This window comes from Chenopodium album, chromosome 13, assembly GCF_948465745.1.
Source record: "Chenopodium album chromosome 13, dcCheAlbu1.1, whole genome shotgun sequence".
Lineage (NCBI taxonomy): Eukaryota > Viridiplantae > Streptophyta > Magnoliopsida > Caryophyllales > Amaranthaceae > Chenopodium > Chenopodium album.
In genome coordinates, this window is record NC_137846.1 from 15,338,026 (window position 1) to 15,354,530 (window position 16,505).

Genomic DNA, 16,505 nt, shown 5'->3' on the forward strand with positions numbered 1-16,505 from the left:
ACTCCAAAGTAACAATTTTAAAATAAGTAACATTTTATAGTCACACTAAGAGGTGTTACATTCTTTTAAGGTGAATTAACACATATACTTAAGTAAAAGTTAGTATTTCCTTTCAAAAAAAAAAAAAAAAAAAAAAAAAAAAAAAGTAAAAGTTAGTATTAATCCCCAAATTTAGGGCTCGTTTGGCATCGCTGTGATTTTTAGTTTTTTGGTTTTTTGTTTTTTAAAAGTGTATTATATATTTCACATAATGAATCAAAAAATATATAGACTTATTAAAATCATGATAATTTTGAAAACTGATAACAGAAAAGTGGAAACACATTTTTCTTGTTTCTTTTTTTTTGATTTTTGGTTTTCAAAAAAACAGAAAACTGAAAACCAAAATTGATGCCAAACAAGCCCTTAATTATCAATTTATTAAAAAAGTTTAGGATTACCGCTAAAGCAATTTAAAAAAATAAAATTTTGGCCTCACTTAGCTTAAATCGCCAGAATCTAAGAAAACCAAAAAAAAAATATCTCCCAATTCAAGTTTAATTTTTTCCTTCAGCAACGACAATGTTAGGTTATCACAAAAATCCAATATCTCAATTCAAGTTCAATTCGCGCAAATTTCATCACAAAATCAGTGGTCGACTCAATCGTCATTTGGGGATTCATCAATTCGCGCTTCATATTAGGTATTTTGTTATTTTTTTGGTGGATTTTTGATGTTTTTGGTTATGTAATCATTAATTTTCATGAATTATCACAATCTTGTTTATATAATTTGCTTTTTTTTTTATTGGATTCTATTTTATTTCAATTGAAATTTGCACATGTTTTTATTCACGATTTCATGCTTTTTTTTTTGTGTATATTAATGGATTTTCTTTTCAAAATGATGTTATATACTTCGTATTATTGGTCTTAGGTCCTAAAAATCATGAATTCTTAAAAAATGACGTGAAGTTGTAAATTTTAACATAATTAGTTGATTCAATTCCTAAATTTAAATATGTGAACTGGATGAATTCAGTCTCTGGCCTAATTTGGCTCTAATTTTTATTCACTTCTGTATTATGTGTTCGTATTATCAAGCTTAAAATCTAACCGGGGACTTGAGAACACAGCTCCAATTAAATATTGAATTATCCTTTAGTTTCACTGCTGTTAACAGGGGAGTTACGAGCTTTCCAGTTAAGATCCTTTAGTTATGAGCTTTCGTACTACTCTATGTTGTCGTTTGCTTTAATCTCAGCTTCTCAGTGGTTTAGGATCTTTAATAAATATGATGTTCTTTATGGTGTTTAATCTTTAGAGTGCGATGTTAGATTCTTCCCTATTTAGTGTGATAGTTCTTTAGCAAGAAATGTGATTGTTCTTAAGCCAGAAATATAATCTCTTCAAATGCAGCCTGTGTAGGTTTCGTGCCAAAATAGTGACCCTGTCGTAGAAGACACCTATCAACCGAGCATGGTGCCTTTTTAAGTCAAGGTATCATCTCTATAAATGAAAAGGGAAATCTCGATGAATAATTTCAGACTTGTTTCAGAAATCCTAAGGCAGGTTCTTTCTTTTCTTTTTCGGAACCATGGAGCTGTAGTAAAAGAGAATTGGAGACCAAAAAAGTTGAACTCAAAGCCATGAGCCCACCTGATATAATTGAAAATAAAGAGAAGCAATCAGTAAGCTTCTATAGGCAGACAAATACTTGCTACTTCAAGCGTAGTTTGGGATGTCTTAGTATCAATGCAAACTCTAGTTATATTAAGGGTTTGGTCCCTAAGAGCTAGAACTGAACATCATTTGTAGAACTTAAAATGTTAGGTTGAACAAAAAGCAACTATTAGCAGCTCATAAATGCTTATTAAACCACAAGAAAATAGAAAGCAGATACGACTTTAAAAAAAAAATTTAGAAACTTGTTTGTTAATCTAGCCGAGGTTCAAGACTTATCATATGTCACAAGTCATTATGATCCAATTGCTTGATTTTTTGCTCTGTTTCCCCAATATTATCAACAACAGTCGTTTTACTGATAGTAGGAGTTTACCTAAGGATAAGCCATAATGATTACCTCAATCATAAAGTTGGGGTGATGAGAATTGAACCTCCAACCTTAGAGGGTGGGATCTCTAATTTTCTACCATCAAGTTTCCACTTGATTCTCATACCTTACTACTTCTTTGAATGTAGGAAATGCAATCACATACTTCGTATTAAGCGTGCAACAATGTTATGCAGTTCACCAGAAAAAGCATATTTTATTGTTCCTTGAGTAAGGTTAATATACTTAATATTACAAAGAGCTACATATACTTTAGTAATCCCTCACCAAACTATCTTTCGTATTAGGTGTTTAACAAAGATGTTGCCTTCAGAATAAAGGTATAGAAAGAATGAATTTCGTTGAAACTATGAGGTCTTTGCAATTCTGCGAGGTTGTGTGCATCTGAGCACTATCCTCCTATTCCTACTAGTACAGATTTAATGATTTGCATTACGTGATTATAGCTGGCTAGACTTGAGTATTAGCAAGATTACTTTACCTCATATTAATAGTAAGTTTAATAAAGCCGAGTCTAAGGTAAATTAATCTTGCTAATAGTCTGAATTCTTATGGTGGTTGGCCTGTATGTCCTAGTTCTTATGTGAAGTCTGGTGCTCAGTTGCTCTTTCTGTGCTCAGTTGCTCAAGTGCTCGAATCTGTAGTCAGGTGGGATCATTATTGTCTACCTAACAAAGGTAATAAGCTCTTAAACCCGTATCCTAATCAGTGAAAGTGACCAGTTTAGGTCCTGTGACATGCATGCATAATTCTGCAGAACAAAAGTCAATGCATAGATTTGTGACTTAATGCCTGCATCTGATCCATGTAGGGAGAAAACCTTTAGTTTGAACTTAATGCATGCAATATCAGTAAGCTAGTCATATATGAACTTTCCTAGTAGGTATGTTTCCAGTAGCGTTAAAACATATTTAGCATGGTGTATCAATTAAGCAAGTGTCAAATCTAGTTATTAATAATTCAATCCATGAATAATAAAATGATTACTCTCACTTGATCATTTCTGTTTTTTCATATTTACATAAGAATCGAACAGCCCTTGGCAGTAACATAGGACCAATTAGGTTGAAAATTTCTTACACGAATAATCAAACACCGATTCATCTATTAAATGGGATAATGTTTGAAGCTGTTAGTTATCTAAAAGTAGCTAAATTAGCATGCCCTAATGGATATAGGAATCATACTTATAGTGACTCTCCCAAATGATGCACTGATAAGAATTTATTAGTTCATAGAATATTTAAAGGCTGTAGGGTCATTCTTATTTTCATCATATTTTGCGATGAAGAAATACCAAAAATGTGTATCATATAATACATAATATATAGCAGAAACGACAGGTTAAAGTACAATCTACCATGATAATTTTGTTTCTATATGTATTTTGTAAATTTTCATGTAAAAATGTGCCTATTTGACCAGTTACATCCATTCATGGATGTAATGCAAGTTTGTATTCCTTGTTCCTCAATGGTGAAGGAAAAACTATAGTTTTGTTCTTGCCAGTTCACTTTATAGTCTGCCAACAGCGAAAATTGGACATAGTATTATTCTGGCCACTCTCTTTTGAGGTAAATCAAGAAGGTGGAATTAGCTATGTAAATTGAACATCAGGCTAATAATTAGGGGTCTGATACTCTGAAAAGTTGTTTGTCATCAATAATGTCTGTCAACTGGTTGTCTTGTGTGTTCTTTGTAGGAAGTAAGATCTAGATGGTAGAATATGAAAAACTTAGACAAACAAGGATAGAACAAAATAGAAGCAAAATGAAGGATTTGGGGGTTACATCCATGGCTTGTGAAATGAAAGAGTCGATCAAGGGCTCGAAACAAACGAAAAAGCACTAACTCTTAATATTGCGTTATTTCATTTTTGTTATAGATGTTTGATATATGATGCTTTCACAAATAGGATCAAAAGGATCAAGATGAAGAATTGGGATAACAAGTGAAGATGCTACAAGAAGCACTTACTGTTACTGCTGTTTTGATGCTTTTACTGCTATTTTTTTGCTGCTGGTGCTGTTGTTTTTTGCTGTTATTGCTGTCTGTTGCTGCCCCCTGTTGTTGCTTGCCGCCACTGCTGCTGCTGTTTGCCGTCACTACTGTTTTCTGCCACTATTTACTGCTATCGCTGACTGTTTTTTGAAATTTGGAAGTTTTCTTATTTCCTCACTTTTTGCCAGCTAGAGATCGTAGTTAATTTTCATTTTGTTTGGATTATTATATTGTTTGGCCACATTAAAATTGGTGTTTATGAATTTTCTTATAAGACTTATGAAATTATTTCAATCCAATTGTCTATCATATATGTTAATTTCTTATTCATAGTTGTTAGTTTAGACGAACTACTACGAGAGGGGGGGTGAATAGTAGTAGGTTCCAATCATGAAACTTATGCAGAAATTAAAACCAAAACATAAAAGGAACTTAAAGAACACATCAAGTTTTACGAGGAAACCATCCAGTGCCTAGCTAGAAGTAAAACCTCGGCCCTAATGGGATTTATAAACAAATTCCACTATAATAGGCAACTCTCCTAGTACAACCTATTACACAGACCTTTGCTTTGCAAGTTCCAACACGGACACTTGCAACTTGATAGGACACCTCCTACCAGACCTTAGACACTTCCTAGGTACCTTTTTCCCTTTAACCCAGGACACTTCCTAGGTGACCCAAGACACCTCTCAGGTTCCTTTCACTTGACCCAAGACACCTCTCAGGTTCCTTTCACTAATTGTGCACTCACAGCTACCACTTGAATTTTAGAGAATTCAAACTCATACACTCTAACGTAAATTTCTAGAGAATTCACAATCTCACCCTAAAACCAATTACAACACAAAGACTCACTTTAACACATAAATGGAAAGCTACACATGAAACCCGAAATCAAAATGATAAAGCTTAAACCATTGGCAAACTTACTCTTAAGCACTAAGTGGTTTTCACGCTTAAAACTATCATTTTGCTTTGCTGAAATACTTCTATATCTATAGAGAAAACTCAGTTCACAAAGTAGGGTTTTCGCAAATGTGATAAGCTTAAACAGAAATCTAATCTTATCATCTTTAAAAATGAAATCAAAACAGATTTAATTTCGTTTTATTTGAAAACCAATTTTGATTAAATTCGTTTTGTTAAAAGATAGAATTTTTATGAAAAAGATAAAACCGAGTTAAACCAGATTTTAGAAGATAAAATCAAATAAATACTTTTTCATAAGAACTGTAATTATCTTATACGAAATTGATAAGCTTTCCAAACTTTATCTGATTTCTAATAAGTTCCACGCATAAAAGCCAATTACATGCTTACATCAATCTATAAAAAAAACAAACTTATCTTCTATACAACTATAAGTTATGAAGTCCATCTCTTTAGGTTGATATCTCAAGCTCTGCACTGATCCTTGGTTGTTGAGGTTTGCCCCAGCATTACACCGGAACCAGGTCGTTACAACCCGTTGTGAAGTTCCTGTTAAGAAACTTCGGGAAATTCCATTTCTGGAACTCTTCTTCTGTCTTTACTTGTCCTCATAGATCTTCTAAAGTTCCTTTGTTTCAGTTCCTACTTTAACTCCCATAGCTTATTAAACGTGCAAACATCACAACACTAGAAAATCCTTATTAGATGGAATTTTGCTCAATTCTTAACATCATCATCAAAACCTCATAAGGGTCAACAATTTCCCCCTTTTTGATGATGACAAACTGAGCAAACTCTTGAGGATAACAAGTAAAGAAACAGAAGGTTAGTTTTTCATTTTTCAATTTTTTCATATAAGCTAAGTAAAAAAAGCAGAACAGAATGAAATGACAGAATAATAAAAACAGAATAGAAAGAATGAGAAGCAAACAGAAAGCAAAGAAAGCAAATAAAAAATCAGAGAAGAGAACAACCTTTGTTACTTACTTAACTGGAACTAGAACAACTTCATCATCCAAGTTTGCTCCTGCTTTTCCCCCTTTTGGAATTATAAAAAAACCTGACTTTTCAAAGTTTTTATTCATCTATTCACAGCCCCACAGGCAATTCATCGAATGTGGGAAGCTGGAAGCAGCGCTGGCTAGCTCTCTTAAGCTAGTACTTTCACACAAATTTTCCTATTTATTCTCAAGAATACATGCAAGTATAGACAAAGTTCCATAATATTTAACAAAAACCAACCATCCAGAGTGCTTAAAATATTACAGACCAAGTTCCAAAATATTCAAAAGCCAGTATAGCTCAAAAACATCCAAAGAAAACATAACATTGTTCCAAAAACCAACATGAAATAGAATAAGCTAGGGGATGGCTGGGGTTAGGCTGCAAGGTTGATCAGGTTTCAAGCACTTTGAGGATATGCTCAAGCTCTGCCTTGTTTTCTGCTTGAGCCTTCTTCAGTTTGGCTTCCAGGCTTAAAACAGATTTCTGAAAATCCTTTGCTTGAGAGGCAATGCTTCTTTCCATTACCTTCATCTTCCCTGCCATATCAATGAGCTGTCCTTCTACCTGTATAAGTCTGTTAGATAAATCAGTTATTAACTCTTCAGCTCCTTCCTCCCCTTCGCTTAGCTCCAGAAGATCATTGTTGCTTGTTTTAGACTGAGTTCCAACAGAGAGTCTTCTACTCTTTCTGACAGGACCTCTCAGCTGAGAATCATCCTCCTTCTCCTTTTTCTTCTGAGCTTCATACTTCACGCACTTCCCCCTCACTACAGCAAGACTCAATCCCCTTAGAGTGCTTTTATTTATCACATTCTCTCCTTTCTCCCTCATACGCCCATAAAATCCACCAATTTCACACCCAGATCTTCGAACACAAAAGCAAGAATAGCAGCATAACCTACTTTTATTTCTTTCTCTATGCAATGCTCTACGTGTTGGATCATAATTGCTGGAAAATTAAGTTTAATTTCTTCAACATGCAGAAAATTAGGGCCATATCTAAGTAGCACAATTCATTTTTCTTTTGTGTCTTAGGAACTAAGGACCTTTTCACCAGATTAAATATCAATTTGTGCAATAGAGACAGATCATTGTGATTCATAACACTCACACCCCTTTTTCCACTTAAATAATTTATTATTTCAGTTTTGGTATGTCCAGCCACTTTCACAGTTACAGCCCCTTTCATATAAGTATCAAAACCCTCACATGGAACTTGAAGCAGAGTTCCTAGTCTAGCAGCATTAAACTCAATTTCAATTCCATTTACTTTGCTGTAACACACACCATCTTCAAATTCACATTCCTTACAGAATTCATCCATAGCCAAGGGATATAAATAATTCTTTGCTTTAGCGGTAAACATGAAATCCCAACCCTAAAATTTAAGTAGTTCTAACAGTTCAAAATTTACTTTGCTACACAATGCATCGTTAATCCTATAGCCTACAACATACCTTTCAGCCTGACTTTTCAAGGCTTTGTCATCTTATTCTCCCTCAGATTCATCCTTTGGCTCTTCAGGTTCCCCTTTCGACGGTGACTCGATTTCCGCGATTTGCTCTGTCTTTTCCGCCTTTCTTTTCTTCCATTGAGCAACTCGTTCAAGGATATTAGGTAGACTTGCGGTTGAAGAGGTTGCGGTTTCTTCAAGAGCTTTTGGCTTGGTATTTTTGGGTTCTGAGGTGGTGTGAAGTAATTCAACAAGAATTTCAAGGTTAATTGGTTGTGGGCTAGGGGATCTGGCTGGTGATTGCACTTCTTTGTTCTTAGGGTTTTCATCGGCCATGGTTGGAGATGGTTTAGCTGTAGAAACTTTGTGGTTGAGAAAGTTCGAGAGGTTTAATTTGATGTGACTGTGAGTTATTTGGAGTGGTTGGGTGAGTATTTATAAGGGGGTAATTATATGAGGCGGTGTATTGAAGTTGAAGGGTAAGTTTTAGGAACAATGAATTTTATCTTATTTTTGAAAGTTAATCTGGATGGAATTTCAATTCAAGACTTATCTTGTCACTCTGTATTTAATAAAGATAATTCCAGAAGATAATTCTTCTTGAAAAGAAAATAATTTTTAAAAACCAAAATTCATGGAACAAGTCATATACATGTCTACATTGCCTTGAATAATATGTACAGTTTTAAATAAGTGTTAATTGCACTAACCTCAAAGAATTTACCAACGGTGACATTCCCGTTATGTTCATCACACCAAGATTGTGATAGATGTTTTATTTCTTCTAATTGATCCTATAATTGACAATGCCATATCTAGGAACTTCAGTTGCAATCAATTCAGCTTGATCATCCCAAGTTCCAGTCTCATGTTCTCAAAGCGTTCTCTGCTCAAAGGCTTTGTCAGAATATCAGCAATTTGATTATCAGTTGGACAAAATTCTAACTTAATATAGCCTTTTTCCACATTATCTTTTAGAAAATGATGTCTTATGTGGATATGCTTGACTTTAGAGTGTTGTACTGGATCTTTTGATATACAGATGGCACTAGTATTATCACAATAAATTGGAACACATTCAAATTTTAACCAAAGTCACATATTTGTTGTTTTATCCATAGCATTTGAGAGCAACAAGCTGCAGCAGCTACATATTCAGCCTCTGCTGTGGACAAAGCAACTGTGTTCTGTTTCTTGGAACCCCAAGAAACTAGGCATGGTCCAAGAAATTGAGTCATACCTGATGTGCTCTTTTTGTTAACTAAATCATCTGCATAGTCAGCATCTGTGTATCCAACTAGATCAAATGATTCATTTCTTGGATAGTATAAGCATAAATTATCAGTTCCTTTTAGATACCTAAGTATCCTTTTGACTGCTTTAAGATGAGATTCCTTTGGATTAGCTTGGAATCTCGCACATAAACCTACACTGAATGATATGTCAGGTCTACTAGTAGTTAAATATAATAAGAAACCTATCATACCTCGATACATCTTCTGATCTATGCAAGTTCCAGCTGAGTCTTCATCCAGACTGATGTTAGTTCCCATAGGTGTTCTTATAGACTTGGTACTTTCCATCTTATATTTCTTTACGAGTTCCTTCACATATTTTTGCTGGTGAATCATTATTCCTTTCTTGGTTTGCTTAATTTGCAGCCCAAGAAAGAAGTTTAGCTCACCCATCATGCTCATCTCGAACTCGCCACTCATAAGGTCAGCAAAATACTTCACCAAGGATTCGTTAGTTGCACCAAAAATAATATCATCTACATATATTTGTACAACTAAAATGTCAGTTCCTTTAGATTTCAAAAACAATGTTTTGTCTATTTTTCCTCTTTTAAAATCATTATCTAATAGGAACTTGGACAACCTCTTATACCATGCCCTTGGTGCTTGTTTCAGCCCATAGAGAGCTTTATCAAGTTTATATAAATGATTTGAGAAATCTAGATCTTCAATTCCAGGGGGTTGTTCCATATAGACGTCTTATTTTAATAAGACATTTAAAAAGGCACATTTTACGTCCATCTGGAACAATTTCATATCCATGAAAGCTGCAAAAGCAATAAGAATGCGTATAGCTTCTAACCTGGCAACTGGTGCAAATGTCTCATCAAAGTCTATGCCTTCTTGTTGATTGTACCCCTTGACAACCAGTCTAGCCTTGTTTCTCACAATGATTCCATGCTCATCAAGCTTGTTCCTGTACACCCATTTTAGTCCAATGACTTTCTGGTGTTCCGGTCTAGGAACTAGGTGCCAGACTTTGTTTCTTTCAAATTCATTCAATTCAGCTTGTATTGCTATTATCCAGTCTGCATCTTGTAAGGCTTCATCACAGTTCTTTGGTTCCATTGTAGATAGGAACGAGAAAAATGCACAGAAGTTCCTTAGTTGGGACCGAGTCTGAGTTCCTTTAGTTATGGCACTCATGATCATGTCCACAGGGTGAGACTTTTGATGTTTCCAACGTTTAGGGGTAAAGTCTTTAATTGGATACAATTTCTCAAGTTTAGCACCGTTGTCTTCTGCCTCTTGATTCAGTGGTTCTGAATTCTCAAGTTCTGGGTTCTCAGGCTCTGGATGTTCCTCATGAGGAACTTCTGTTTCGGCTACCGTTTGATTTTCGGCTACATGATTCTTGTCTTGCTGCTTCATAGATATAATTGATTCCTCATCAGGGTCCTGTCTTCTTACTAACCCTATTTCGAAATCATCATCATCATCCTGCACATCAATCACATAATCAGTTTCATCAAAAATTATATGTACAGATTCTTCAACACACATTGTTCTTTTATTATAAACTCTGTAAGCTTTACTATTTGAGGCATATCCTAAGAATACAGCCTCATCACTCCTTTCATCAAATTTTCCCAAGTTTCTCTTTCCATTGTTGTGTACAAAGCACCTGCAACCAAATGATCTAAAGTATGAGATATTTGGTTTTCTTCCTTTCATTAGTTCATAGGGTGTCTTGTTGGTTATTACTCGAACAGAAACTCTTTTTAGTATATAACATGCTGTATTTACTGCTTCAGCCCAAAAGTTCCTAGGCAGTCTACTGGAAATCAGCATTGTTCTTGCCATATCTTCCAAGCTTCTATTTTTCCGTTCAACTACTCCATTTTGTTGTGGAGTTCTGGGAGTTGAGAAGTTTGTTCATTGCAAAATTCATCAAACTTTGAGTTTTCAAACTCAGTTCCATGATCTGACCTTAGGTGAACTAATTGGTAACCTGATCTTCTCTGTTCTTTCTTGACAAAAGCAACAAACTCATCAAACGTATCATCCTTGCTTACAAGAAAGAAAACCCATGTAAATTTGGAAAAATCATCTACAATGACCATTACATACCTTTTACCACTTCTGCTTTGTATCTTGATAGGACCACACAAATCCATATGGATAAGTTCCAATGGTTTTGTGGTGCTTACCATATTCTTAGACTTGAAAGATATTCGCGTCTGCTTACCTTTAACACATGCACTACAGAATTTATCTTTTAGGAACTTGATGGATGGAAGTCCTTCCACAAGTTCTTTTGATCTAAGTTTATCAAGCAATGAAAAACTAGCATAGCCAAACCGTTTGTGCCATAGAAGGGGATCATCCTCAATGACACTAAGAAAAGTCAAGCTACTGCTTGGAACTTCATTGAGATCCACAACATATGTGTTCCCTTTTCTAGTTCCTTCAAGGATAATTCTGTTAGTGTCATTGTTGATGATTCTACAAAGATTATAAGTAAAGCTAACTAAGTTACCTTTTATCACAAAATTGAGATATACTTAACAAATTGTGTTTAAGACCCTCGACTAAAAAAACATTTTCTATAGCATGGGAACTTGACCTTCCTATTTTACCAATAGCAATAATTTCACCTTTCTTGTTATCTCCAAAGGTCACAGTTCCTCCGTTGTAGGCATCCAGTGAGAGAAATTTAGATTTGTCTCCAGTCATGTGCTTGGAACAACCATTGTCGAGATACCAAGTGTTGTTCCCCTTCACTGGAACCTACATGAAAACTAAGCGTTAGTTTCTGGAACCCAGGTTTCCTTGGGTTCCACTGTTTTGGAGGAAGAGTCAGATTTCTTCATCCAGACCTGTTCAGTATGCTCAGTATTTTTAAGAGTATCTTTAATTTTCTTAGGACATGCAGCTCGAAGATGTCCTGAGCCACCACAATAGTAACATAATTTTTGACTGGGCAGATCCACATATTTCTTATTTCTCTTAGGCTTCTTTTAATACCCTAGTCCTTCTTTATGTTTATTTAGAGCGTTAGCTATCCAAGATGGAATTCCATTATTAATAACTTCTTTACCTTTCCAAGATCTAGCAAGTTCCTCCTCCAAGGTTTGATTTTTCATTTTTACTTCTTCCAAATCTGATTTTAGTTTCTCAAAATTTGGAAGCTGGCTTGCGGGAGGAACTTCAGAATCAGGAGAATTAATTCCAAGTTTTAGTTGAGCTAGCTCTACGTTTAACATAATGTTATCATGTTTCAATTTTTCAACTTGTTCTTTTATAAGGACATTTTTATCATACAGATCAAAGAATCTAGTCTGAATATCAGTCTTCATATTGTTAACCCATTCATTATGTTCTTTGTGGATTTCTAAAGCTTGATCAATTTGGACCTTCGACCTATTTAGTTCAATACAGTCATCTTGAAGTTCCATAATGATGTCCATAAGATTTTCTTTGTTTAAATGCTTGAGTTTTCGATAGTTATACCATACCTCAGATTTAAGTTCCTTTAGACGAGCTTCATCGTAGTTTTAGCCATCAAACACAAGTTGGTTGTTTCTTCCACGAACTCTCTTTCTCCTTCTTCTTCGGAGTCAGAGTTTCCCCATGCAGCCACCATAGCTTTCCTGACATCTTCCTTGGAGAATGATGATTTATAGTACTTGCTTTGCTCCTTCCCTTTGTATTTGGGTTTCTCGTCCTCCTTAGGTTGAGGGCAGTCTCTCATGAGATGTTCTCTGGAGCCACATCCAAAGCACTTGATCTCCTTGGAACTTAGCTGTCCTCGTTTGCTCTTGTCTCCTCTCTTTCCCAGCATCTTCCTGAACCTCCGTAAAAGCATGGCTGTCTCAACATCATCATCTTCAGAGTCGCTTAATTCATAAGCCTTTAGAGCCAGGCTTTTATTCTTGGAACTCTCAGTGTTTGCTCCAAGATGAAGTTCATGAGTGAGAAGGGATCCATTGAGCTATTCAAGGTTGAACTTGGTGAAGTCCTTTGTTTCCTGTAGAGCAGTAACCTTGGATCTCCACCTCTCATCTTGAGGAAAACTTCTGAGAACTTTTCTCACTTGTTCATCAATGGGTATGGACCTGCCTAAAGATTCTAATTCATTAACAATGTTAGTAAATCTAGTGAACATATCCTGAATGGATTCCTTGTGTAGCATTTCAAATCTTTCATATTTTGACATTAGTAGATCAATTTTAAAACGTTTAACTTCATTTGTTCCTTCATGTGTTACTTGTAATAAATCCCAAATCTGCTTTGCGGACTTACAACGCATGATTCTATTATGCTCATGAGGTCCTAGTCCACAATGCAAGATTTTCATTACTTGAGCATTCAGCTCATATTTTTCATAATCATCTTTATCAAATTCAGCCAGTGGTTTAGGGATTACCTCTTTGTTTGAATTGGTTTTTTGTTACCTCGAAGTCACCACTTTCAATGACTCTCCATACTTGATAATTTTCAGCTTTGATAAATATCTCCATTCTATTATTCCAGTATGAATAGAACTTGCCATTAAACATTGGTGGTCTTTGGGTCGAGTACCCTTCTTCAAGTTTCTCGTGTGCATTCATCTCTTCAGGAACTTACTCTACAAGGTTGCTTGTAACTTTGTGAGAACCTGCTCTGATACCAATTGTTAGTTTAGACGAACTACTATGAGAGGGGGGGGTGAATAGTAGTAGGTTCCAATCGTGAAACTTATACGGAAATTAAAACAAAAACATAAAAAGAACTTAAAGAACACAACAAGTTTTACGAGGAAACCATCCACTGCCTAGCTGGAAGTAAAACCTCGGCCCTATTGGGACTTATAAACAAATTCCACTATAATAGGCATCTCTCCTAGTACAACCTATTACATAGACCTTTGCTTTGCAAGTTCCACCACGGACACTTGCCACTTGATAGGACACCTCCTACCAGACCTAAGACACTTCCTAGGTACCTTTTTCCCTTTAACCCAGGACACTTCCTAGGTGACCCAAGACACCTCTCAAGTTCCTTTCACTTGACCCAAGACACCTCTCAGGTTCTTTTCACTTGACCCAAGACACTTCTCAGGTTCCTTTCACTCACTGTGCACTCACAGCTACCACTTGAATTTTAGAGAATTCAAACTCATACAATCTAACATGAATTTGTAGAGAATTCACAATCTCACCCCAAAACTAATTACAACACAAAGACTCACTCTAACACATAAATGGAAAGCTACACATGAAACTCGAAATCAAAATGATAAAGCTTAAACCATTGGCAAACTTACTCTTAAGCACTAAGTGGTTTTCACGCTTAAAACTCTCATTTTGCTTTGCTGAAATACTTCTATATTTATAGAGAAACCTCAGTTCACAAAGTAGGGTTTTCGCAAATGTGATAAGCTTAAACAGAAATCTAATCTTATCATCTTTAAAACTGAAATAAAAACAGATTTAATTTCGTTTTATTTGGAAACCAATTTTGATTAAATTCGTTTTGTTAAAAGATAGAATTTTTATGAAAAAGATAAAATCGAGTTAAACCAGATTTTAGAATATAAAATCAAATAAATACTTTTTCATAAGAACTGTAATTATCTTATACGAATTGATAAGCTTGCCAAACTTTATCTGATTTCTAATAAGTTCCACGCATAAAAGCCAATTACATGCTTACATCAATCTATAAAAAAACAAACTTATCTTCTATACAACTATAAGTTATGAAGTCCATCTTTTTAGGTTGATATCTCGAGCTCTGCACCGATCCTTGGTTGTTGAGGTTTGCCCCAGCATTACACCGGAACCAGGTCGTTACAACCCGTTGTGAAGTTCCTGTTAAGAAACTTTGAGAAGTTCCATTTCTGGAACTCTTCTTCTGTCTTTACTTGTCCTCATGGATCTTCTAAAGTTCCTTTGTTTCAGTTCCTACTTTAAATCCCAGAGCTTACTAAACCTGCAAACATCACAACACTAGAAAATCCTTATTAGATGGAAGTTTGCTCAATTCTTAACATCATCATCAAAACCTCATAAAGGTCAACAATTTCCCCCTTTTTGATGATGACAAACTAAGTAAACTCCTGAGGATAACAAGTAAAGAAACAGAAGGTTAGTTTTTCATTTTTCAATTTTTTCATATAAGCTAAGTAAAAAAAACAGAACTTGTTTGCAAAGTGATGCATTATTATTATTATTATTATTATTATTATTAATTAATTAATTAATTAATTAATAAGGTGTTATATTAGTTTGCAAAGTGATACATAATGTCGAAAAATGTGCTATTATATGTCCAAAAATGATTGAAAAATGTTACCTAATAATCAATAAAGTATTACATTAGTTCAAAAAAGTGATAAATAATATCGGATAAAGTGATACTATATGATTGAAAAATATTACTAAAGATAAGTAAGTGTTCCATAAGAAATATAAGGTAACACTTTAAAAATGATACTAATAATATAAAAAAGTGTTACATAAGAGGGTTTATAGTAACACTTTTAAGGTGTTACCATAGATTACCCAAAGTGTTACATAAGACCTTAGATAACACGGGCGGATGTATCACCCACTAAAGTGTTACCTATTGTCTATAATAACACTTTTACCACTTTATGTAACACTTTTTAGGTGTTACTTAAGGTTAGTTTTGTACTAGTGGCTTGCTTGAAAATGTGAATTTTAGGGTTTTGACATACACATTATCAAAGCTAAGGTATGGTGTGTTTGATAATATTCGTGTGTTGAACTATTTTATGATTCTTTATAATTAAATTTATTAATTTGGAATAATTAATAGACCAAGGTTGTTTATCGGTGGTGGAGAGGAAGGTGGTTTACAAAAATGTTGAGAGAAAGGAGAGGGTTTCGATAGTGTTGGACGGAAAAGGGTGGCTTACTGGTGGTGGTGGGGAGAGGAGTAGTTTTTGATGGATGGTGAAAGGAAAGATCAAATATTGTTTCTGGTAATGGTGAAGGGGAGGGAAATGGGTGGGCAATGGAAGAAAAGGTGACCTACTAGATACTGGTGGTGGGGAAGGTAGTTAAGAAGTGTAGACACCTAAAAATGTCTCCCCAAAACCAAACCCGACGATGAACAAACCTTTCACCACCGTTATTGGTTGGTTTGAGTATTTAATATTTGGAATTCTTAAATCCATATCCAATCCCATACATATCATAAACCAACCCAATTATTAGCCCATTTCCCCAAACCATAACTTATTTTCCACTTTTCGTGTCCACATCAAAAAACCGAGATAAACTGATTTCATAGCCCTATAATTTTGATACAAATATTACATGTTTGGATAAGCCTTGAAATAAGCTTTCCAACGGTATATCATAATCCCAATTCCAATTTAAAACGAAGAAGATATGAGCAAAACACTAAAACTCGGCCCAAAACCGACACCCTTTCACTAAAACGGCCATATCTTAAAATCTACAAAATATTTTGACCTGCTTTTAATTGGGTTGGAAAGTAAACTTGATAATATTTACAGATCAAAAGTTATCATAGTTTTAAAAACGCTAAAAACTGGAAATTACTGTGTCATGGTAAAAATACCAACACACGGCAGACATTGTCGTGTCATGGCAATTTGATCCGTGGAATGGCAATTTCTAGTTAAATTTCTTCGCGGCACTTCAATCCTAGGGTTCCGTGCTTCACCTTTTAAATTTTCTCTATAATTTGAGGCTAATTTCACCAGTTTAGGGGCACCAAATCATTCTCTCTTCCTCTCTTAGCCACCAACACACATTCTCTTCCCTCTCTCTAATATTCTAAGCCTTAA

At 34.9% G+C, this 16,505-nt stretch overlaps 1 protein-coding gene and 1 long non-coding RNA gene across 2 annotated transcripts; one reads left to right on the forward strand and one right to left on the reverse strand.

Moving 5' to 3' along the window:
* The first annotated feature begins 479 nt into the window (after window positions 1-479).
* Window positions 480-4,360, forward strand: LOC145576389 (uncharacterized). The gene is made up of 2 exons (XR_014098377.1): window positions 480-683; window positions 3,969-4,360. It is a non-coding gene; the product is annotated as an uncharacterized LOC145576389 (long non-coding RNA).
* A 7,855-nt stretch (window positions 4,361-12,215) lies between these two features.
* Window positions 12,216-13,293, reverse strand: LOC145575285 (uncharacterized). The gene is made up of 3 exons (XM_081633172.1): window positions 13,110-13,293; window positions 12,777-13,015; window positions 12,216-12,674 (listed from the first exon to the last, which is right to left on the reverse strand). The coding sequence occupies exons 1-3, from the start codon at window positions 13,291-13,293 to the stop codon at window positions 12,216-12,218; spliced, it is 882 nt and encodes a 293-aa protein (XP_081489298.1).
* Between the last annotated feature and the right edge of the window lie 3,212 nt (window positions 13,294-16,505).